The sequence below is a fragment of the Triplophysa dalaica genome, chromosome 1, assembly GCF_015846415.1.
Source record: "Triplophysa dalaica isolate WHDGS20190420 chromosome 1, ASM1584641v1, whole genome shotgun sequence".
In the NCBI taxonomy this organism is placed as follows: Eukaryota; Metazoa; Chordata; class Actinopteri; order Cypriniformes; family Nemacheilidae; genus Triplophysa; species Triplophysa dalaica.
This window is the reverse complement of record NC_079542.1, coordinates 21,762,862-21,787,087: the sequence shown is the minus strand read 5'-3', so window position 1 is coordinate 21,787,087 and position 24,226 is coordinate 21,762,862. Positions and strand designations below refer to the sequence as shown.

Here is a 24,226-nt window from a genome sequence, read left to right as displayed (position 1 = left end):
ACCTTATGCAAATTCACTTTTCAGCTTTGAGGGGGTTGACATTTTTTCAACGCAAATAAATCATTATCTCCCAAGTCCTTCGTCGACAACGGTTCAGTTGGACCCGCGGTAGTTGAAAGTCCATCTTGTAGTACATTCTCTCAGATCAGGTTGGGGATGTGATTCATTGTGTAAGGGGCAATAAACACTGTCATACACTATAATTATTTAATGGCTCAATCCATCAAAAGTGACCATGGCCAGACATACAGGAAACTGAAGATGGGGCTATCGCGAGCTGACTCTTCTGCTCCGAATATAAAACTTCTGTTCTCTACAGCTCCATCCTGTGGTATCTTAGCTCAGAACCCTTAGGAGCATTAACAATCAAAAACTTTATAATGCAAAGCTTCAGTCTGCTAATTTGATTGAGTAACATTAGAAAAGTGCTTTGTATTTGTTTGATATACTGTGTAAAATTTTAAAATATTTTTAAACTACTTCCTTTGCAAAATAAACAGTCTGAAAAGTCAGAAATGCAAGACGTAATCATTATATTGTTCTTAAAAGAACTGTTGTACAAAAGCCACACGTGTCGGGTTTGTAATTACCACAGCTGCCCTACTATTTATTACATTACTTTTGCTTCCGTAATATTGTTATATAACAACAACTATTATTATTATTAATTATGTATAATTAATAATTTTACTTAATTTGTTGTCGTGGTAATATGAACTCTGATTGCTATACACCTTAGAAATCTAAATAAACATCCTACATACCACAAAATTCCCACTAACACTTCCTCATGCAAATAGCAGGATTGCAATACATTCTCTGTGAGTTCTGTTCGACTATTTTAATATTGTATCCATCTTGGGGATTATTCTCTCTCCACCAGAGAGACCAGTGCTTTGAGTGGTGCAGTCCTCACAGTATCCCCTGCTGCTCTCAACAAGATTAGAGAGCCTGCACTTTGACTCCCAATCCTGCTCTCTTCATGGTGTCCAAGCACTCAGCGCCCCACCACTCACAGTCATAGCATACAGCTAACATTAAAATCCCCTTGTCCCTCTTGCTTTTATTTATTTGTGTTGCAAGCGTACCACACGTTGAACACCTGTCGGAACGTTTCTAGGGAAATAAAGGGTCACATATATGCTGTGAAAATCAGCCACTCAAAGTAAATAAAACAATATTGATTGTTGGAGGATTTATTTGCAATATGCGACAACAAATTATCAATAAACAACAGCAACCTTTCATATTTGGCAAAAGATGACTGGCATGATTAATACATTTTAAACAGGAGAACAGATCAACATTCTTTAAATGAACAGACAGATTCAGTGGGAAATCTGAGGTCAGTATAGCAGTGGCTTGTAATTTAAGTGGTGAATACTATGTTCTGTTTGGGGATCAAAATGAATGACTCCGTTGCAAAAAGCTATTAAACCCTGTTATGACCAATACATTCTTCACAAAGAAACGTTTCAATAGATTTCAATAGATTACTTGTGAGCCTTTTCTTACATGTCACTGATATTATGCCATGCAGGGCTCTTACAGTAATAAGTTCATCTGTTCCACTTTCGTAAAACTAAAGCAGCATGTTGGTTTTCTTTCACCTCATCTTTTCAACTAAGATCTATGTGAGCCTGAGGGCAGACAAAAACTAATACCTTATCCTCAAAAAGAGGAGGCCTGTGTCCAATTTATACAAAGGACTAAAGGAGTACTTCAACCCAAAATTAACATTCTGTCTCCATTTCAAACCCCTATGAGCATTCTTTTTTATTTAAAATGTAAGGTTGTCTATATGCTTAAATGAATATCACAAATGTGTATGGAGTTAAAGGGACAGTTCGCCTAAAAATAAAAATCGGTCATCATTTACTTACCCTTGAGTCTTCATTCTGCTGAACACAGAGAAAGATATTTGGAAGAATGTGTGCAACCAAACAGTTCTTTGACCCCACTGACTACGATAGTAGGAAAAATGACAATGGTAGTCAAAAGTGCCTCAGAACTGTTTGATTTCCTACATTCTTCAAAATATCTTCTTTTGTGTTCAACAGAACAAATAAATTCATAAAGAAATGTTTCCTATTATGCTAGTCAATGGTGGCCAAGAATTCTTTGGTTGAACACCTTCTTCCAAATATCTGTGTTCATTGGAACAAAGAAATGTTCAGGGTGAGTAAATTAATTTTCCATTTTGGGTGAACGGTTCCTTTAAAGGCTCCTTTCCTGTAAGTGTCTAGAAATAATTTAGTGGAAAATACTGCTATTACAGCAAGGGAGTCTAAATTACTCTCAATCTCACCATTCTGTCAAAAAAATAATTCACTGTTTTATAAAAGTAAAGCAAGTAGAGTTCTGAATTTATCTTTACATTTTTTGTCAAATGGTTCTGGTTTAAAAGTCACTCCGACAGGCCCAAAGCAGACCAGTGGATCCCTGGAACAGCATTCCTCACCTTTGGCACTCAATATGGTCACTCAACCAGTCTCCCTGCTGAGGTCTAGCTGTGTTTTTTAGCCCGGAAGCCAAAGCCTGGATTGGTGGAACGGCGGATGGAAGAGGTGGAGGGGCGTGGGGACAGCCTTTCGTGCCTGCTTGAGTTGGATGCTACAGCGGCTGCATCTGCTGGTGATTTGACGCAGGATCCCGAGATGGAGGCCTTGCTGTAGCTCTTTGTGCTTGGCTGAGCAGGGGGTTTGTTACCTGTGTGGGACTGCGAAGATAAGACACTCTCATTCATCTCACAAAAGCGCAACACACCACACTGCTGGATGGCACAGCACAGTGTGTCACAGCTGTTATAGCAGGGTTATCTTGGCACCATCTAGTGGCAATTTAAATGAGGAGCAGACCAAATATGGATTTTAGTCATAATGGAACTTCTTTTAAATATCTTGCTTAAACAGGGTACAAATATTTAACAAAAATGCAAAACGGTCCCTTTCAAAGCCAGGTGTGAAATACAGCAGCGTGAATGGCATACCTGTGTAGAGGATGAATTGACAGAACTGCAGGCCTTTGCTCTTTTCTTAACATCATTAGATGATGAGGCTGACACTTTCTTCTTCAGAGGCTATGAGGATGAAATACATACAAACAGAAGGACCAATCCTGTTCACTAACAATGTTGTCTTTGTTTAAAATAAGGACATCGTCTACTGTAATTTAAAGGTGGGCCTTCCTTTCACACAGTCGCTGTGTGGAAAATTGTGAACATCTAGGCTGCTCGCTCTATTATTTCTCTATTATTCAGAATTTCAGTTTTCCAGTCAATACCTACATTATAAACTGTGTGTGTTCCTCAATTTTTACAGCACATTTATTAGATAGAAATGTTCTTTATGTGATGAAAATCTACCATCTTGTTCAGACTGGAAGGCTTGTTGCTGTCAGTGAAGTCCTCCACAGGAGGTACTGGGGTTCCTGATTGTTCTTGAGATGTTCCAGACCCTGATTCTCCATCCTGATTGGAAACGAGAGACAGGTTGCATAGTCCCTCACTCATCTCTACACTCTCTTCATCCTCTGGTGCACTCCGGAACTGCTGCATCAATTCTAATACGTTTGTACGCGTGGTGGTGGTGGACGTATCCCCCTATACAAGAGACATAGTATGACTGTCTTCTGTCTGGTTACACGTTTTGTCATTCACCAAACTGAAAAGAGCTAATTCATTTTTTTATCAATTCATATATTCATGACTTCATTTTTACAGAACGTTGATTCTTCTTACCGAAATCCAAGGGTTATCTAGCAACTCCCTGGCTGTCATGCGATGCGCCGGGTCAGCTTTCAACAGACATCGCAGTACATTTTTAGCTATGAGACAAAACACATAATGGTTACCACACTAAAGGACCTGCAAGTGTAATGGAATCGTGTAAATATAAGAGACGGATCTAACCTGCTTCAGTAACAGTGTGCCACACAGGGCCGGAGAAAGTGAGCTCTCCCTTCATTATCACCTCGAATAGTTTCTCCTCAGAGTTGGCTAGAAAAGGAGGCTCTCCACACAGCCTGCCAAAGACCAACACTTCTGTAGTTAACCACCAGCGGACAACCAATCACTTGTATCAACAATGCAAAGTGTGAGTCAGTAGGGACAGAACGGTGAGTCCATGTATGTGCAGGAGAAAGAAAAAGAGATGAGATCTTCTTACAGCATGTACATGATGACGCCGATGCTCCAGACATCACACTGTTGGCTATACTGATGACCATTTTTCACCTCAGGTGCTGAAAGAGCAAGGTAAGGTGTCAATAATGAAGATGTTTGAGGCTTGTGTGATGGCTGATACTGTATGTGATGCCGTTGACAACGTTCAACCTCCATTCTTTCTAAAATGTTATCCGCCTCACTGATACCATTTAAATTAGGTCATCTCCTCTCTACTGCTCATTTTAATTAGCTCTTCATTCACTTTAACACCCCACCACACACACACAAAAGTAATTTGAATAGTTCAAATGTATGTGACTGTGTGAGTGAGTATATGTGGATTACCCATGTAAATGGGCGTCCCGCAGGTGTCCTGCAGCATGTTCTCACTGCCCACGCCTCCCTTCTGCACGGAAAGTCCGAAATCTGTGACCTGGGATGGACAAGGAGAAGTCTCTGTAAAATTACTGAGAAGACATCTTAAGTCAACCAAAAAACAATCACAAAACAAACAATATATAACCTATTTACACAAACTTACAGAGTGTCTCTCTAATCTGATTTTGTCACCAGATTCTGATGTTGTGGAAACTTTTAAGTAATAAACTGTAATAAAAATGTATCTAAAGTAACAAAAAATGACACACCATGTCATTTTTTTATTCAACTAATTTGATATTTGATGCACGGAATCTATGATAAAAAAATCAGAGTCCCCCCGGATCCATCTAGTGGCCCCCCAGTTTGAGAACCACTGATTTAGAGACTTAAACTAGTCATGAATTAAGACATAAATTTTAACCCGAACATTTGTTATATAAGAGGGAATTGTATTCAAGTGAACATCCTGTAAGTTTCAGAACTGAAAACGCACTTGTTATTGAAATTACAACTGTTATTGACACCAGGCCCAGCAAACGCCAGGTTCTGGAATGCACCTATAAATAGGTTGAACATCGCCTCCACAGAAGAATATCAATGACTACTTTTCTAGCCCCGCTCACTAATACAAGTTGCACCGAACTAGATAGAGAGAGCAAGCAATAAACATGCAATTAAAGATCGCAAAATATTGTGCAGTAAGTGCCTGGTTGTGGTAGAACACAGTCGCTGCATAATGTTCCTTCGTATTTCAACATTAGTAATGCCCGGTTGAAGTTTATTTTTAAAGACGTTCCAGCTCACGTGGGTAAAACATTGAGCGTTTGTCCGCTTCATTTCACCACAGATTCCTTTGTGAACAAGGCACAGACGCTGGATTTGCGGAGAACCTAAAATTAAAAAGCAGTTTTATGTGAGTAAAACATTTTTGTACTATGCGTCACTATTGCTTTGTTAGAGATCGCTTGCTTTCTATGCCCTGACACCACTATTCGCACGGGATTAGTATTACCTGGGGACCTCTAGTCATTTGTAATAATTGGTTGTATGTGATCTTAATCCCGTGCGAATCGGTCGTGTCTGTAATTTGTAAAGTCAAAATTCCCCCACAAATGACCTGCCATATTTTGACAAACACAGGGGCCCTGTGATCATTTTAGTCCCGTACAAATCGGCATCTCTGTGATTTGGCAGGTTCATATATAATTTTTCAAGATTGAATCCACCGTTTGCAAATAGGGGAGGCTGTTTTGAAGTGATTTGATCTTATGTCGGGTGCTGGGTCATATCCACAAGTTACTTGCCAACACTGTTGCTTTGGCCGGGTGTCTCCAGCTTGCTTGTTTATCATGGAAACTCTCGTAACATTTGAGACCCGCGATCACGGTGATCTCACGTTTACATTTAGTCATTTAGCTGACGCTTTTATCCAAAGCACTTACAAAGAGTTTAGGGAGCAATAAGCTTTATGTCATCTAGGGGCAATAATGTAATAGGCGCCAATACAAAGTTACAGGTTTCAACAAAAGGTAGACCACTACCTGTTGAGAGAAAGAGAGTGTTAGTGAATCTGATCTTCTGTCTCAAATGATGACAGGTACGGTCATATATCATATAGCTATACAAACTATACGCAAAGCCTTGCCATCACATCCGGGAAATAAGTCAGTAAATTTGAGGAAAATTAAAGGATTCATTTCTCCCGTGCGAATGGGCCATACAAAATACAGATGTGGGAAGGTTGTTTCTAAATCACACAAGATCTCCAGATAAAACTAATCCCGTGCGAATGGGGCGAATGTGGAACCTAATTTTACGTCTCTAACAAATTCACAGAAGGTTCCAACTAAGTTTACTAAGCAAACTGCTATCCAATCATACCAGTACGCGTTAACTTCCAACTCTTCAATACGGCATGCCCATTAAAACCGAGCGTTTGTCGAGCCGGCCTCAAAAACCAGGAAGAAAATAGCTCTGAATGAAAAAAACATGTGAATGTCATAGGTAGACCTCATACAACAGTATAAAACAATAAAACAGGCCAGTTCCTGACACCTTTAAACAACACATATCTACAGGTCTGAATGAATTATTTTCCATCAATATTGCAACACGATATTGAATAAAAGGAATGTTTGAGTTCCATTTTTTGTTGATTGATGAACCTTCTACCAACGACAAGCAGCGTATTGAGCTTGATATCATTTCTACTCTTTTTCAGGTCATATATATTTTTGTTCTTTCAATCTTAAAGTCATTCCCACATCCTGCTCCGGACACACTGAGGATCCCCGACTGCACTTGACTTTATCACTGTATCTCTCGCTTATATTGCCATTTACAGCTGTAAACCGTAACAAAGATGCATCCAGTACACACACAATCACACAAAGACCACGTCCCCCTAGGCCAAATGAATAATATATACAAGTAGGGTATACAGTTTCACTGGTGCAGGTAGGATTAATATCCAGAAGAGATGACCACCTTCTGCCAGATAAAAGCTTTTAATACAGTGCCAGGACAGCGCTGTCTTTGGGCCCCGCTCTACTCTGATTTATAACACAGCGCTGCCCTGATTCAACCCTCCCCTCCAGGTAGCGGCTTCAGTCGGTTCCCGTCAACGCTCGATTCTGCTCCATGCTGTGGCCCGGCTGGTAATTTGTCTCAGAAAAGCCACTTTCGATTCATTTTCTTTGAGAATGTGATATGAAAGGGGTTAGGCAGGAGGTCTGGTGTAATGAGACAGTATTTAAAAGCAGTTAAAAGGTTTGGTAAAGGAGGACGATGAGAGAACTTAACAACAGAGAGTGTCCAGAGGTCCTGTCGCGTTTTAATGCCTTACCACATGCCTGCTCGCAAGTTTTTGCCGTCTCCCTCACCTTGATATTGACCATTTCATTATCGTTGCCTTGGTGACAACTCTTCACAAGAATGTTTTCCAGTTTGAGGTCACGATGAACAATGTCTGAGAGAGAGAGAGGAAAAGCAAGAGAGAGATGGTTAAGTATTATTCATAGAGAACATTGTAAGTATTTCCGCAGCATGTTGAAAAGGTAACAGTTTTAAAAATGTTTTCACAACCGAGGCTTTGCACTTATATTAGGAAGTCAAAATCCAATTTTAATTAAAAGCATAAAAACCCGTCATACAGGGCCGACATTTCCTTACCACTTTTACTTTTTTCTGAATTACTGCATCACACTTTTATTGTACGTTCTTAACTAGAAATGTGAAAATAATCAAATTATAATCATTGTGTGGGGCTAACATACTGCACCCTCATAAAACACTCTAGTCCAGTACACACATTGCAAGTGGCATCATTAGCTCCTCTGAATGTGAGACACACCAGCACTCTGGGACTGTTGAAAAACACACCTATTAATCAGTATTCCTCCCCTGCTCGTTGTTAATGACTCATTAGCCCCATGTAATGGTGTCTCATTGCCAAGCAACGTCCTAAATTACCTCTAACTGCAGATTTCACAAGAGGGAGAGTAAAAGAGGAAAAAAGCGGAGCGTCTTAAAATAAGCCCCTCAGACTCAATTAAAATGGGCTGATATTTTGTCTGACAGTTGTTCATTATTATCGCATTATTAAAATAAACCAGATTCTCCATTATGGCAGAAGAACTTCATGTGGATGCTATCATCACAGCGATTATTGGATATTGGTGCAATATTGGAAGAAAGCAATTCAATACGTAAGACTTGGCAAAAAAAATATTACAAAATGTAACATGGTTGTAGGCATATGTAATAAAACAGAACTACAGTATATGTCTGCAGTATATGCCTTAGAAAAATTAAAAATAATATTTAGCAGCTACTTTTAATGTTGAATATATTTAACAATATTATTTAGACCTATCATTTACTGTATGTTTGTTCACTGTATCAGAGCTGAGTTTAGAATAAAAAAGTAAAAACTTGTTCGTCTGGAAAATTAGCAAGTAGCGTTGTTTGCTCAAACTACTTGATGGAAACGTACAGATTTTTTGTTTTTTTGGAAAAAACATTTTTTGCTCCACTTTAAAATGGAAAACAGGCTAATGACTGAACAGTATATAGTACATAAATATCAATTGTGACGTAACTCAAAATTTTCAAATGTGACTTTCTAGTTAAAAGCCAAGTTGGTCAGAAATTCGTCTTAGTTCCGTCTGTAACCTCAGTTCCCTGATGGAGGGAACGAGACGTTGTGTCGAGAACGACAGATGGGGTTCGCCCTTGAGAACCAATCAACTCTGACTACTATAGAAAAGGCCAATGAAATTTGGCGAATGAAATTTGCATGCCGGTCTCCGCCCCCGGATGTCCGGTATAAAAGGAAGCCGGCGTGCAGCATTCATTTACGTCTTGTTCTGAAGAGCCTGAGAGCCTCTCACGACTGCAGCAGAATACGATACGTGTTTGTGGCATAAGGGACACAACATCTCGTTCCCTCCATCAGGGAACTGAGGTTACAGAAGTAACCAAGACGTTCCCTCTCTGTCGGTCTCTCGACGTTGTGTCGAGAACGACAGATGGGGCTACCTAAGGAAAGCGCCACAACGCTCTATCGCGTCACAATCTCTAGCGAAGCGACTGTTACAGGCCTGGGAGTGTCATCTCGACGCTTTCGCGAAACTGTAACCTTCCAGTGCGGTGGTCGGGGGGTTCCAGAGCTTACTAACGTGCGGTAGCACACGGTCCGGTTTGAGCTATATGTGATAGTTCATATGGTTCATCAGCCTAAGGAGGAAGGCTGCTCTGCGAAGCCAACCCCCGGGGGGGGGCTTGCTCAGTGATGGATGGAATGCCTGTTCTTAACCAGTGTTTGGGTAAGAAGGAAGGTTGGTGAGATACCTGTTCTTAGCCATATGTTTGGGAAAGCAGAGAGGTAGATAGCACACTGACCCAACCGACTGGAGGGTGGAAAGGTGCTTTCGCAGGCATATGCCCCCCCGGATGCCAGTCCTACATGTTGCCACGCAGGACGTGGGCTGACACCGGGTTAACGCGAAGGTTGTTAACCCTTGCGAAGTTGTTTGGGCGTAGCCCAACCCGCAGCTCTACAGATGTCTGCTAGAGAGGTGCTCATGGCAGTGCCATGGTAGTAAGCCCTCACTGCCAACGGGCATGGGAGATTCTGAGATCGGTATGCCGTCGTAATGGCATCCACGACCCAGTGAGCCAGCCTCTGCTTGGAGACAGCCTTCCCCTTCTGCTGTCCTCCAACACAGACAAGGAGCTGGTCAGAGCTTCTGAGCTCTGCGTGGGGTCCAGGTTGAGGCGCAGTGCGTGGACTGGACACAACACGGATGGGGTTGGGTCTTCCTCCCCGATGGGGAGCGCCTGCAAGTTCACCACTTGGCCCCGGAAGGGAGTAGTGGGAACTTTTGGGCACGCATCCGGGCCTGGGTCTCAAGATAAAGTGAAAGTTTCCAGGGCCGAATTCAAGGCAATCCGGGGACACGGAGAATGCTTGGAGGTCCCCTACCCTCTTCAAGGAATTTGTTACAAACTGCAGCGCACCCCTGCAGGGAGGCATCCGTCGTCACCACAACTTGCCTTGTAACCTGCCCAAAGGGACCTTAGTCCATCGAAAAGTCATGGAAGATGATTACTATGGTGCGTCAGCAGCAGGGCCACGCTCTCCTCGGAACTCGACTCTGAAGCCAGTGTTGGACCGGTCTCATGTGCATCAACCTGAGGGGTATTACCCCAGCGAGGACGCCATGTGTCTCAGGAGCCTCTGAATTGTTTCAGGGGGACCAATGTTTGCCTGAAGTGTTCCAGGTAGTTCAACACAGACTGGGCGCGTACTGCGGACAATTAAGCCAACATGGTGACAGAGTTGAGTTCCATACCGAGAAAGAGGATGCTCTGCACTGGGGAGAGCTTGCCCTTCTCCTGGACGTCACGCGGGATCTCGGAGGCCTCTAGGCGGCCGAGTCGAGGCGTTGTAAAATGTGGCTAATTGCCACTGTCTGCTTCTTCACCGTCAAAAACTGCTGAGCGCAGTCCTCGACTGTGTTACTAACAACCCACCCTGCGAGCCGGGTGCAGAAAGCGGACTTTCTCTCCGTCACTGATCTGCGCAAGGTACAGCCGGGGGTGTCTCTCCTTGACCACTACCGTGGACATCGTCCGACCCAGGGCCCGTGCCGCCACCTTGGTCACCCGTAGAGCGCTGTCAGTGGCGGAACGGAGATCCTGCATTATACCCGGGTCGGCCTTACCTTCGTAGAGCTCTCCCAACGCCTTGGCCTGGCGGACCTGCAGGATGGACATGGCTTAGAGAGAGGAGGCAGCCTGGCCCGCGGCAGCGCAAGCCTTCGACACCAGTGATCTGAAGACCTTCACGCCTTGGACGGTAGGCATGGCCGATCCCCCCCGTGGCAGCCGTCTGCGGGCACAGGTGCACTGCAGCCGCACGTTCCTTCCGGGGGATCTCGACGTAGGCTTTGGCTGCCCCACCATCGAAGGAAGTGAGGGAGCCGGAGCTGGTTTGAATGTAGCGGGCCGTGAGTGGAGTTGAGTGGCTCCAAGTTTTACACAGCTCCTCATGCACCTCCGGGAAAAAAATGGCACCTGGGGTGGGCGCGGTTTGCCCCACGCTCCGACCCCAGGAACCACGTATCCCCGAGTTAGCATGGCTGACATCACTTCTGCTTCCTCCTGAGCTCGACCCCCCTGCATGCCTAAGGATCCGGACGGTATGCCACCGCCGGTTGGGGAACGTTCAGAAGAGCGAATCGGGATGCGATCGGCATGTGAGCACTTGGCTGGCGGGTTTACGTTCTAAGGTCGCTGCAGGTAGAGACGATCCGCTGCTCTACGTCATAGATCCGGCAATGTTAAAGAAGAATTCGTTGAATTTGTTTAGTTCGTAGTCGTGAGCAAAGGTTCTGAAGAAAAAAAGGTAAATGAATGCTGCACGTCGGCTTCATTTTATACCGGACATCCGGGGGCGGAGACCGGCATGCAAATTTCATTCGCCAAATTTCATTGTCCTTTTCTATAGTAGTCAGAGTTGATTGGTTCTCAAGGGCGAACCCCATCTGTCGTTCTCGACACAACGTAGAGAGACTGACAGAGAAGGAAGTTAAATTAAGTCAACTAAACTGGATGATATGTTTTTATATGGGAAAAAATGAAAAAAAATGAAATCTATTTACATCCTTAAAGTATATTTTTGACTCTGGTCTTTGGTGTAAAAAAACATTAACAAGTTTAATAATTAGATAAACTTTTCTACTTTAAATGAGTTGAAGGCTCATGAGAAATATCTACAAATTAATATCAGGTGGAGTGTGCAGGGTTTTGCTGGCTTCACCTTTTTTGTGCAGATAAACAATAGCTTCCGATAAGCTTTTGATGATGTGTCTAGTCTCCTCCTCACTGAAGCTCCTTCGCTTCTGCAGGAGATGCTTTAGATCGCCTCCTTCACAAAGCTCAGTCACAAGATACATCCTCTGAAGACCAACACACACGAATCACATGACCCACACATGAAACACCTTTCTGAGATCCCCACCACCACTGGTTCATGTTATTATTCTCACCTTTGGTGTCTCAAAGACTTCCTGCAGATGTATTATATGTTCATGTTTCACTTGTTTCAATATGCTAACTTCCCTTTCCAGATGTTTCACACCAGAGGTGCCTGCCTGCAGTGACACAAAGCATTGCATTAGACCACTTAACTCATCCTTGGTAACCACGAGAATGGCTCTCCATCCATCAAGAATGTCAACAGGTGAAACATGATGACCGTACACTTACCTTCTCTTTGTTCACCTTCTTAATTGCCCACTTCCTCCGCGTCTCAATGTGAGTGACTTCGCAGACAAAGCCAAAGTTGCCTTGACCTAATTTCTCCCCAAAGGAATAGACTTTCTGGGGATCCAAATAAAGAGGGCAGCATTAGCAGCGAAGAATTACATACCCCTCCTTCTCCTACAGTGACAGTAAACAAGGCTTCTACTCTGACTAATGGGGACAGAATGAGGGTGGGTTTGTTTTTCAGCTTCTCCATACTCCATTAAGTTGAGACCTGAATCTTTAAAGTGGAACTTAATTTTCAAGTTTGCCAGTCTCTGGAGTTTGGGAGAATATAGTATTTCTAATCAAGTTACAAATGATTAAGTTGCTGCTGCAGTTCATTCAATCTCAGGTCTAATTAACTTGATCATTATCTCTGCGCATGCAAGGCTGAGCACTGCCTGCTGCGGATTTGGCAAAGACAGCCGTCAGAAACCTCCAGAGAGGGTGAGGGCAATCAACAGCATAAAGAGGTGGAATTTCCCTCCAGACCCGATGAGGGCGCTAGCATAATAGTGTGAGGTCAGACTTCAAAGCACGAGGCCATGGCTCTCATGTAAACTCAATTTTGTATTTTTCCTCTGATCTGAACACAAATTGGTCAGATAGTGTAATGGTTTGGGCAACCCCCCAAGGTGGTATGTAGATGAAAAAATACACCAGTCTTACTAACTCACCATCACTTCCTTTAGTATAATAACATAATTTTTTGAATAATAATAGAAATGAACAAAAATTTGGATAAATTAACTTAATTATAATATATATAATAGTAAAAAAAAAGTTATATATAATTACTTTCATTTCACATGTTATCCTGTTGAACCAAGCTTTATTGGTTTGTTAATATTATTATTAGATAGATAATATTAGATTAGAGAGTTTCTGTAAATCTCACTAGTTTTAACAAGCTCCCTTTTTTCAATACAGAGTCGAGTTTTCAGCTCATAGCTGAAGTTAGAGTCTGTCTGAACTCCTATACGTTAAAGGTCCAGTCTATGAACTATAGCGGTGTCTTGAGGTGGGGTTCCGAACTGCAACCAACAGCTCACTCCACTGCTCACCCCTCCCTTTCGAACAACTACAGTGGCAGATACAGGACTAAGATGTTGTCACGTTTTCGCTTGCTGTGCATTAGGAGATAACGTATTTACAAAACATGCCCTGTAGAGCAGTTTGTCTGTTTAGAGCTACTGTAGAAAAAACGTGGCGGTTTCTATGCAAGGGGACCCGTAGAAAAATGTGCATTCCATGACCGCTTTCTACAAAGATCCTTACAAGTTCGTCAGTTGCACTTTTAGCAAGAAGAAAACTGGGACCCTTAAAGATCTTGAGGAACACCTACGGAAAACAGATCTTGCCACTGTTGCTGGGAGAAGCAGCGACTGGCTGTGGTTGAAACAGAAGCACACAATATGGGCCACATAATAAAACGGTGTTGTAATCTTATGCCATACTGGACCGAGGAGAACTGAGCATGCATTAACAGTGTCAGTGGGGCTAGAAGAGCCTTAGCCAACGGGTTGGCACGCATGGTTGCGTTGAGGTTTGATACCACTTAGTTGCTAGCAAAACAGTCCTGTTCAGGCAGCAGCCACTCATCTGGATGAGCTAATTGACACAGGAAGTGGGGTTCAGAGGACAGGTCCGGTGGAGGATAATCAAGAACTGGCCAGTGGTCAGGAAGAAGAAGCCAATGGCTGTGGTTGAGGCGGATGGACACAGCATGGGCTGCCAGCTGACCTTTTAAAATGCAACACACACCAAGGTCTGATCAACCTGCATGTCTTGTGATAAAGGGATGAAAATGAGGCTGAGGTGCACAACTGACGACGTGTCGCATTGATGGGACCCATACAAAAAGCATTATTAGCAGCATCTCACGAAAAAGGCAACTTTCACCCAGGATAATTGATGTGATGAAAGTGGGATCGGACACACAACTCCTGAGATGTCTCTCTGATAATAGCAAGGAAAGATAAGTATAAATAGGAATCATACCCGACAAACCCAGTGAAACTCAGTCCTCTTTTCCTCTATTCATATTCTTGACTGCTCCCCCTGTCATGCATAAGACGTGGGAAATTTCGTATTGGCATTTCATTTGTCCTGAAATCGTCCCAGTTAAGTATGTAACCTCCATTCCCTGATGGCGGGACTGAGACATTGCGTCGAACCGACAGATGAGGTTTGATTTGAGAACCTATCATCTTCTGATTAACTTTGAAAAGGCCAATGAAATTGGTGAATGAAATTTACATTCCGAACTCCGCCCCGGATATCCGTGTATAAAAGGAGACAGCATGCTGCATTCATTCACCTTTTGTGCTGAGGAGCCTGGTTGTTTTATCTATGAATTTGCATAGTGCTTTTGTTAGCAGAGGTGTCATATCAGTTTTTAAATCCTCTTTCCTCCACTGACTCAACCCTCATACCCTTCAGAGAAACAGTTAAAACTACATAAACACATCATGTTTAATGCTCGGAATAAGTATCGTCAATGGACCAGAAGGGCGAGATTCTGTTCAATGAAAAAGGGTTTTTCTCAGCAAGAACAAAAACTATAGGAAGCATTGGTCGAGATGGGCATGTTTATGTGTATCAGTCTGTACACCGCTGTATGTAATAGGCTACAAGTGGAAATGGTTCTACCTGTATGCTGAATTCATCCTCAATCCGAGTATGGGGCACCTTCTTTTCTGCACTGTTTGAACGAGTCCACTGGGAAGCCATTATCTTCTCTGCTTCATGAACATTTGTATGTGTCATCTAAATGTAGGAAATCAATTTTAAACAATGTTCACATACAGAAGATCACAACACAAAACACTCTCAGTTACAAACATGATATCTCATACAATAAAATATTCAGACAAGACTTAGACAGGGTCTCTTGTCACAAACAGTACACGCAACCCTGAGGCTGAAGTCTCAGTAGTAACCTTGTATTAGCAAGGGCTCACCTGTCGCTCTTCCATTCACTTCTCACTTTAAATGAAACCAAGCGTCTAACGTCTCCACACTAACATTAAGCACAATTTACTCAGCTTAAAAACGTTCTCCAGAGCCAAATTAAATGTAAAGCAATTACGGTGTGATGAGTGGAAGCGGCGAAGTGGATCCGCCACACAGACAGTGATTAAATATTAATGAGTAAGCAGTGTCTTTAACCTCTCGTCTCTCTGTGAAATTATCAAGTCCCACTGACAGATCCTCTCATAACAGCACTGCAGGTCCTATAAGTGACCATAGATCAGACTATGATACATCAGGGTTTCCTTATTAACAGGCTTAAGGAAATAGGACAAGAAGGGGCTGATGTTTTGAGGTCATAAAACATACAATCAGAATATGTTACTTTAACTACTTAAAACAACAGGATAAAATGAGTAAGCCAAAACCAGGAGAAAAACAAAAAATTAACATCAGAAATACAATTTTAAAGGGGTCAAATGACACTGCTACGATTGTTCCAAACCTGAATAAACGTATTTGTTCTGCTAAACACAAATTAAGATATTTGGAAGAATGTTTGTAACCGAGCAGATTTACTGCCATAGTAGGTAAAATAAAGACTATGGGAGTCAATGTGGGTCTTCTCGGTTACTGACATTATTTCAAATATCTTCCTTTGTGTTTAGCAGAACAAAGCAATGTATACATATTTCAAACAATCAGAGGGTGACTAAATGATGACATGTTTTCATTTTTGGGTGAACTATCCCTTTAATGCTGAATATGGTTCAACACACGGCATACACAGTTCCTGTTTCAAATTATCATTCATTTTTCAACTTGAAAATCTCCCCAGGTTCCCTTATATCAGTGCCACTACGCAATGCCAAAATGACTATGCCCTACCTTTCAGTCCACAGGAACAAGACACAAAACAAGCACAAATTGCCAATGACATTATACAGAGAAGAAATCTCACAATTACATTAGAAGGAATACAAGCACAAAGTACCCAAGCAAACATAAACAAACAAGTGTGTAATAAGCCAGTGTAATACACTCTAAGAAAGACACATTTCATCTGCCTCACAAAATACAACACTAGCTAAGAACCAATCCACAGATAACTGGAAGCACTCCCTGTAAAGTAATTATGGCAGACAGAATGTCAGCAATCGATCCCCTTGCATTTTTTATTTCTATCACTGTGAAAACCCCATTAGGCCTTGTTTACTGGTTGTTTATGGACAAAATGTGCATTGTTCTTCGGAGCACAGGAGATGCTGCGTCTCTGGCTTGAGGCTCAATTAAATGTGACATTGCTATGATGCCTGAACACAGGCAAGATAATACAGGGCTTGGATAGAGTTCCTTCCTACCGCCTCTGTCTAACTACACATTTTTACTCCTCTTACACTTTTTCATTGTCTTCATCAAACAAAAAATGTATTGAAATTGAGTTATGTATGAATAAAGTCATATACTTGCAGAAACTGTATGTTAAAAGACATAATGATGAAATATTATAAAACAGTAAGCCTATGCAGAAATTCTACAGTGTAATTTCACTGCAAGCGTGCTGGTATATTACGTGTATTGATTGTTTGAATATTTACTGTAAATGGACAAATCAATGATACACAAAAGCTAAAAAAATCTCAGAGGAAGCAGTTGGCCCTCTTAGCAAAGATTTGATTCTTTTATCTGCACCTTAATTATTCATTGACAGCTACCTTTGATGAAAAATGATAAACGTCAAAGTCTTAATGAAGCTTGGAATTACATTACCAAGTGATAGATAGAGTGCCCAGCGTGTCTTGATGGCTTACGCTATTGAAGTCATTTGACCTCATAATCATAATTTACCTGAGTGCTTCACCTCACCATACAACATAATGTTTTCCTGTTCAACACGAAGTGTAGCTCTGTAATGGACGGCCACTTGATATAATCTAACCATTATGAAAGTGCTATGAAAAGTAAGATTACGGTATCTTTAAACCTATAAATGATTAATTCCAGTAGATATGGCTTGTCTTGATAATCTAATCTAAGATATCATAACCATTATCTGCAAGACATCCCCACTATAAACCAAGATATTTATTTGTAGTGCATACTGTACAGTATGTACAGTGAGTCAGAAGGTGACTTCTTTGTACTGAAGTCATGTTTGCTTTGAGTCCAGGGTGTAATTTATTTGTTCTAAGGAAAAATATTAAGTTGATCAGAGGCTATAGACAGGTTGCTATGATACCCCTCTCTGTTAGAATGTCTAACGTATTTATCTACATTGTAGCATTTTAACTATACATATGCTCTAACAGCTCCTTGTTGCAAATTTTTATTAAATTGAACAAACAGTCTTTTCAAAGTATGGACTTGAGGGCCATTCACACAAATGATAATTACAATAACTTTAAAGTTTAAAAAATCGTTTCAAATTTAAAGGAGCAATGTCCAGATTTTAGCGGGGAGGTTGCTAATTGCAAACAATGGCTCAATTCACCCTGCCTTTCGAAGCACTACAGCATCTCTCACACAGGGCAAAGATGTTTTTTTTTTTTTTGCTTCTTTGCCGAAGGAGATAACGTATTTCTGAAACGTGCTCTGTAGAGCATTATGTCCGTTTAAGGGGCCGATCATATATGAAGTGTTTATTGCTGTTAAAAACGCCTCTTTTGAATTGTTTTCAGTTGGCAGGGAGCGTTTTGCAAGGCGCTTTTGCACCGGGGGCCTCGCAAAACTCAACTCTGAGCAGATAAGCGCATTGACATCAGGCGCCTTTTTTCCTATTATCCAATCGAATGAAAAGAGAGGCGGACCTTCCGATGTGGTAACGGATTTTTACCATTGCTTGAAACGAACGGATTGTGCAATAATGAAGCGGGTTAACCGAGCAAGGTCAGACCAAGCGCCCTCTGCTAGTACCTTTTTAAAGTTTCGGAAAATTTGACAGTTATCAGCAACTAGAGCGCTTGTGGTATAATCCTTGACTGATAGGACAGCTGTTCCCTTTCTGTCAAACTCTCAACGTTGTTTTGAAACGACAGATGGGGTTTGACTTGAGAACCCATCTTCTTCTGACCAGTTTTGAAAAGGTCAAATTGGCCAAAAAAAATGGAATGCCGGACTCCGCCCCAGATATCCGGGTATAAAAGGGAGACGGTGTGCAGCATTCATTCACCTTTTGTTTTTCTGAGCCTTCCCATTTGATGACAAGACTCACTCAAACTGCTGGATTCTTACGACGTGATGCAGCGGATGGTCCCTCGGCAGTGACTTCCCCTGGGTATCTCGGCAGTTCCAGAGGTTTTTAATTTCTAAAAGAGCTAATTCGTCCAGCGTGACATGTCCCGCTCTTCTCATGGGTGCAACACTCTCTTCGTGGAGGGGATCGTCATCTGTATGACGATCCATATGCCGAGATCACGGGTGGCTGTGTTCTCAGGGACCCAGCCAATACCTTGTCTGCTTCCCATCCCGTGATAGCAGTGGCACCTAGTGAGGGTGATATACCTTTCGCGCCCCATCTTGCTCGTCTGACCATCCCCCAAGAGACGGTTTCGTCATGTTCCTCAGCCACGTATTTGGAAACGGTGCGTAAAATGAAGATGTCACTGGCAGCATCGGAGGGCGACTCACTGGCGTCCGACCTTGTCGCTTACGTGGAGCTCCCGTCCTCGGGAGGTCGAGCCCAGGAGAGAGGTAGACGTTGAGATGTCAGCCTATGCTTTCCCGGGCCGCCGCGAGCATTGGGTGGCAGTGCACTGTACTGCCTTCCCCAGCGCTCACGGACGGACACTTTGTGCCTTGGATTTGAGCGCGACTGGTACCATTTGTTTACCGGAATTGCATGAGGACGCTTACCCCCCCCCTCTCGGTGCGTTCCTGTCAAACTAGCTTCGTCAACCTTAATTCCCTCCAGGGGGGCAGCTACGGGCTACGTTGACGTGCCCCAGGTGGGCCGTGTAGTCGCAGCGCTCTATGCCAGTAGACGGCAGCCACCTGAGAGGTCGACTCCGCCCCTCGTCCAAGACGGGTAAGCTTTCAGCTTCTCTGTGAAGGGCTTTCGCTGCCGCAGGCCAAGCTGTCTCCGCTCTGTAAGTCATTGCCATCCTGTAGGCCAAAGCATTAAAGAGCACCTCGAGGATAAGACCGACCCGAGCGCTTGTACAGGAACGCGGTGCCGCCATGGACCTCGACCTACCAAGGTGACAGCACGGGCCCTTGGTCGAACGATGTCCACACTAGTGGCCCAGGAGAGACACCTCCGGCTCAACCTTGTGCAGATGTGTTACGCATCAAACCACCCCTCCACCCTTACAGTTAGTACATTCTTCTAGGGGGCCTCCCCCATTGGCGAGACCATGTAGGAATCTCCACTAAAATTCTCCCTGCGGTTGGAAGTGGTCTCCTAAGCATGTTTTCTCAGTGAGGAAATAGGCGGCTTTTCGCTGTTAGAGAAACAAGACCTCTGCGCTGTGGCAGTTTCAGTAGGAATCCCATCTGTCGGTTCAACACAACGTTGAGAAACCGACAGAGAGGAAACGTCTTGGTTACAGATGTAACCTCTGTTCCCTGATGGAGGGAACAAGACGCTGGGTGCTTCATGCCACAACGCGTGCCGCCTGCTGCAGCAGTCGAGAGATGCTCTAAGGCTTCTCAGTCCAAATGTGAATGAATGCTGCACGCTGTCTCCCTTTCTTACCCGGATATCCGGGGCGGAGTCCGACAATTTCATTGGCCTTTTCAAAACTATTCAGAAGATAATAGGTTCTCAGGTCAAACCTCATCTGTCGGTTCGACACAACGTCTCTTTCCCTCAATCAGGGAACAGAGGTTACATCCGTAACCAAGACGTTTTTACCTAAGCATCTTAAAAAAAACGCTGCCCGCTGCTCTTCTCAAAAAGAGTTAACCAGAAGAGCAGCAAGCCTCGCGTTTTCGAATATGAAAAGCGTGTTCTATGTGATCGCTTCCTAAGGCTACTGTAGATTCAACATGGAGAATTTCATGTTAGGGGACCAGCAGTGTATGTAGATAGAAATAGCTTCTTTAAATTTATTAAGTTTTTATACACCCACGAAGACATATATGTATTTTATATTGCATTTCTGTCAGTAGATCCACCTAAACATTACACACATCATCTTTAAGATAATTTAATACACACCAAAATTATAACAGCATTTTACAGCTGATAAATGAGAAAACAATGAAATTAATATTTATTCTAATACCTACCCATCGTTGTAGTTATCTCTACAGTTTATAGTAGTTAATGGATCATCTAAGGATACTTCTTTAAACTTTTAGATATGTGTACATTTTAAGGTTCTGGACTTCTTCACAAGCAGAACCCAGGTGGTCAAGCTGGGAAACATCACCTCATCCATAAAAAAAGAGTTAACAGCAAAGCACCACAGGGCTTTCGCCTTAGCCCTCATTATACTCGTTACTCAACCATTCACTGCATCCCTACACAGCGGAGCAGCATCATCAAATTTCCCCACGACAACACCATTATTGGGTTAATCAGGGATAATGATGAATTCACATACAGCGAGTACCCTCTGCAGGAGAGGATTTGTGGAAAATTGTGTTTTATGACCAATCAAGACTTGAATGCCAGCTTAATACAGCAACCTATTGTGTGAACTTTAGAGAACAAAGGAAAACCCACTACCTGAAGCTGTATAAATGATTCACGTGTTGGAATCATTAACAATGAATCTTCAGACTGCAAATGTCTGAGGAGCTCACCTGGACAACAAACGCTCCTGAGAAAGAGCATATCAACAGCTAGCTTTTCTGCAGAGCCTGAGGGAGTGAATTGTGCAAACACACCCTGGTGAAGTGTTACAGTGGCATTGTGGAAACTGTGCTGATGGTTTGCATGTGTCACTGTCTTGTGTAGGAAGACAAATGTATAGTAGCAGGAGAAATGCTTAATAAGGCAGCTGAAAGAATATGTCTGTCAGTTAAAATAGGCAATCGACATTTTGATGGTTTGTTGACAGCAGAACATGTATGTTAATAAACTAGACCAGCCTGAAAAAGTGTTTTCCATTTCCTTGAATTTGGATATCCAAGGTTTGGAAGGACAGCGACGATGGCCTCTAGTTGCCCTCTGACTTTTAAAGGCCAGATGTACAAAGGACGGTAAAAAAAATGATATCCTTCTAAAATCCTAAAATATCCTGGCTTAAAACATTTAAGTCTCATTTTTTTTCTCCAGTATATGCTCTATATTTAGTTTTGTTGGTTACAGTAACAACAAAGTTGAAGATGCATTAAAGGTCCAGTGTGCAATATTTTGGATGATCTTGAAAGAAATGCAATATAATATGCACTGGAAGCTTCTGTCACTAAGACAAATTCCTTGTGTGTCCAAGCACACTTGGCAATAAAGCTCTTTCTGATTCTGATGTCTTCAGTTTAGTTGTATATAAAGAGCTTACATAATGAAGCCTTATGTTTTCATTACTTATATGAGCAATTCCTATCAACATACATCCTTGCAAGGAATTCGCCTTGTTGTGTTAGCCGTCGTAGTGGTTCGAAAGGGTGGGTGGAGGGGTGGTTTGAGCCGTTCTTGCAATTCGCAATCCCTAGATCTCGCGGACTCGTCCTTAACATACAGTGTATGAACTAACAATGAGCAATATAGTTCTTTATTTATTATATTTATCAAATTTAGTTCATGTTAATTAAAGGGATACTTCATCAAGAAATAAAGCTTAGGTAACACTTTACAATGAAGTTGTGTTTGATAACTATAGTAAATGCATTATCCAATGCAACTAACATAAACTAACAATGAGCAATATAGTTTTTCAGAATTTGATTCTTGTTAATGTGAATAAAACAACTCATGTTAGTCAATGGTGCATTTATTAGTATTACTGAAATGAACATGAACTAAGTTTATTAAATGCTGTAAAACTATTGATCACTGTTCATCTTTAATGCATTAACTAATGCAAAAATACTACCTGATTTTAAAATGTTACTAAAAACTCTTTCATCATTTATTCACTCTCGTGTTATTCCAAACCTGCACAAAAAAATGAGCAAAGGTGGATAGACAAGAAAGATTTATGTCTGATTGAAGATCATGAAAATGAGAACTGACCAAACCAAAAATATGATGCCACAGATGTACAGTGACAGAAATCCCTAGTGGATTTTACTGTTAGCAGCTTTATGTGACACTCATGAGACACTGGCATCTTTCAGACCTAGTTTCATTGCTGAGCACTGTAGGAAAATCAGCAACTAAAACCTTCTGAGAAAGACGTGTCTCCCCTTACACATCAGACTCAAGCAGTGTCTACCACTGAGCACTCAGGTTACGCTTCCCATTGTGAGTAAAAATGCTAGTGAAGTGCAAAAATATACTTGAGGGAAATGCTTAAAGTAATGTAAAGCTGTGTAATACTAAAACAAAAAGTGCTTAGCATGAATCTCCACAAAGCAGCACAGTTAATAACAGATATCTACATCAATTACATAAACAATCAATTAAGCAGCAAGGTTGTAAGCCTATACACAAATATGTCTGACTCAGACCTATGCTGTTTGTAAACCTCTGTCAAGAAAATTGTTACAAATATTTTTTTGCCATAATGTAACATTTTGCTACAGTGGATTTCTGATCAAAACAATCACACTGGATTGAATACACCTTCCTGGTGTCTGTCTAAAATGCATATACACATTCAGCACAAAGCCTTTCGCAGGACAACATAACCTGGCACAGCATTGGCAACCAATTTTCATTAGCTTAAAGCCAATAATTATTTAAATCTCGTGCAAGTAGCAATTAACTCCATATGACCTGCTCCAGCTAAATATAATTGTCTGGCATAGAACCCGCATAATAATAGATGTTTTATTGCAACATTATTTTTCAAAACACCCACTATTGCTTGCTATGAAGTGGCTAGGTAACTATCCTTAATGTGTGCTAAATTATTCTGTGCAGTGAATCAAATTACAGATAGCAGAAATTGGGATTTTTATTCAGCATTGATGTATTTGTCAAAATAAAATACGAATAGTTTCTGTTGAAAAGTTTCTCAGCTCTCATGAGCAGCTGTTAGAGTAAATTTCCTCAAAACTTTTGGCGTGTTAGAGTTAAAAATACTATTAAAGTAACTCATTTAAAACTTTCAAACATGGACGTTTACTTACATTATGCGACGTTGGACATTTAAGCGAAAGGGTCATTTTATTTTCAGCGGGAAACGTACTTTAGATGTTCATTAGTGATATGTGAAGAACACTGCAGCGCCAGACCACGTTTCCATGGGAACAGCCAGCGCTTGGACAACTCGCTTCCTCTTAGCTCACGAGACTTTAACAGAACACGCTGTTTCTTGTCGTACACTCACCTTATGGAGGAGTTGCTGATTTTTTGAGAGCGTTTTCCTCCGTTATAGCACTTAATGGACATCGAAATTTCCAGTGCAAGAGAATTTCCGATATAACATTTACAAACTTTCCTCCCTAGAGAGGAGTGAGGGAGGGGCTGGAAACTACGGTATGGTGTGAGGGACATTACTGGTACGAGACACCTGCAGGCTGCAGTAACGCACAGAGTTATTCTAACTCTGTTAGAATCGCACCACAAACTGTACCCTACAGTTCCTACATTTCCCATTATAACAGGACATTATAACTGAACTGTCACCACATCTACAATTCTACTAATAGGTGGCCTATTGTATTTTACTATTTTTTAAGTGACATGCTTAAAGAAGTCTTGACATTTTTTCCAGGTTCCACACCGTTACCATACATCTATTTAATTATTTTCACCATTCGCAAATATTTGCATTTTTTTTGAGTAATAATTTTTTGATAATAATTCTACATAAATTATAGTCCTCCTGATTAAAGAATGTG

At 41.9% G+C, this 24,226-nt stretch overlaps 1 protein-coding gene across 3 annotated transcripts; it reads right to left on the bottom strand.

The window, feature by feature from the left end:
• Positions 1-1,207: 1,207 nt before the first annotated feature.
• On the bottom strand, positions 1,208-23,849 carry stk33 (serine/threonine kinase 33). 3 transcript variants are annotated; one of them, XM_056749497.1, is made up of 13 exons: positions 23,713-23,849; positions 15,011-15,127; positions 12,320-12,433; positions 12,100-12,204; positions 11,871-12,009; positions 7,429-7,514; positions 4,511-4,598; positions 4,167-4,242; positions 3,911-4,023; positions 3,740-3,825; positions 3,365-3,601; positions 2,990-3,079; positions 1,208-2,719 (listed from the first exon to the last, which is right to left on the bottom strand). In XM_056749497.1, the coding sequence occupies exons 2-13, from the start codon at positions 15,125-15,127 to the stop codon at positions 2,507-2,509; spliced, it is 1,464 nt and encodes a 487-aa protein (XP_056605475.1). In that variant the 5' UTR covers positions 23,713-23,849; the 3' UTR covers positions 1,208-2,506. The 3 variants fall into 3 exon arrangements, with proteins under 3 accessions (XP_056605475.1, XP_056605474.1, XP_056605476.1); XM_056749496.1 differs by lacking the exon at positions 23,713-23,849 and adding an exon at positions 23,513-23,627; XM_056749498.1 differs by lacking the exon at positions 23,713-23,849 and adding an exon at positions 23,513-23,627 and having other exon boundaries at positions 1,208-2,709.
• Between the last annotated feature and the right edge of the window lie 377 nt (positions 23,850-24,226).

Coding starts and splice junctions, on each gene's coding strand:
- stk33 (XM_056749496.1), bottom strand. CDS start 23,548: ATGACCCTTTCGCTTAAATGTCCAACGTCGCATAAT. Junction 12,205..12,319: donor AGAAGGTGAACAAAGAGAAG/GTAAGTGTACGG, acceptor GTGTCACTGCAG/GCAGGCACCTCTGGTGTGAA. Junction 12,010..12,099: donor AAGTCTTTGAGACACCAAAG/GTGAGAATAATA, acceptor GTTGGTCTTCAG/AGGATGTATCTTGTGACTGA.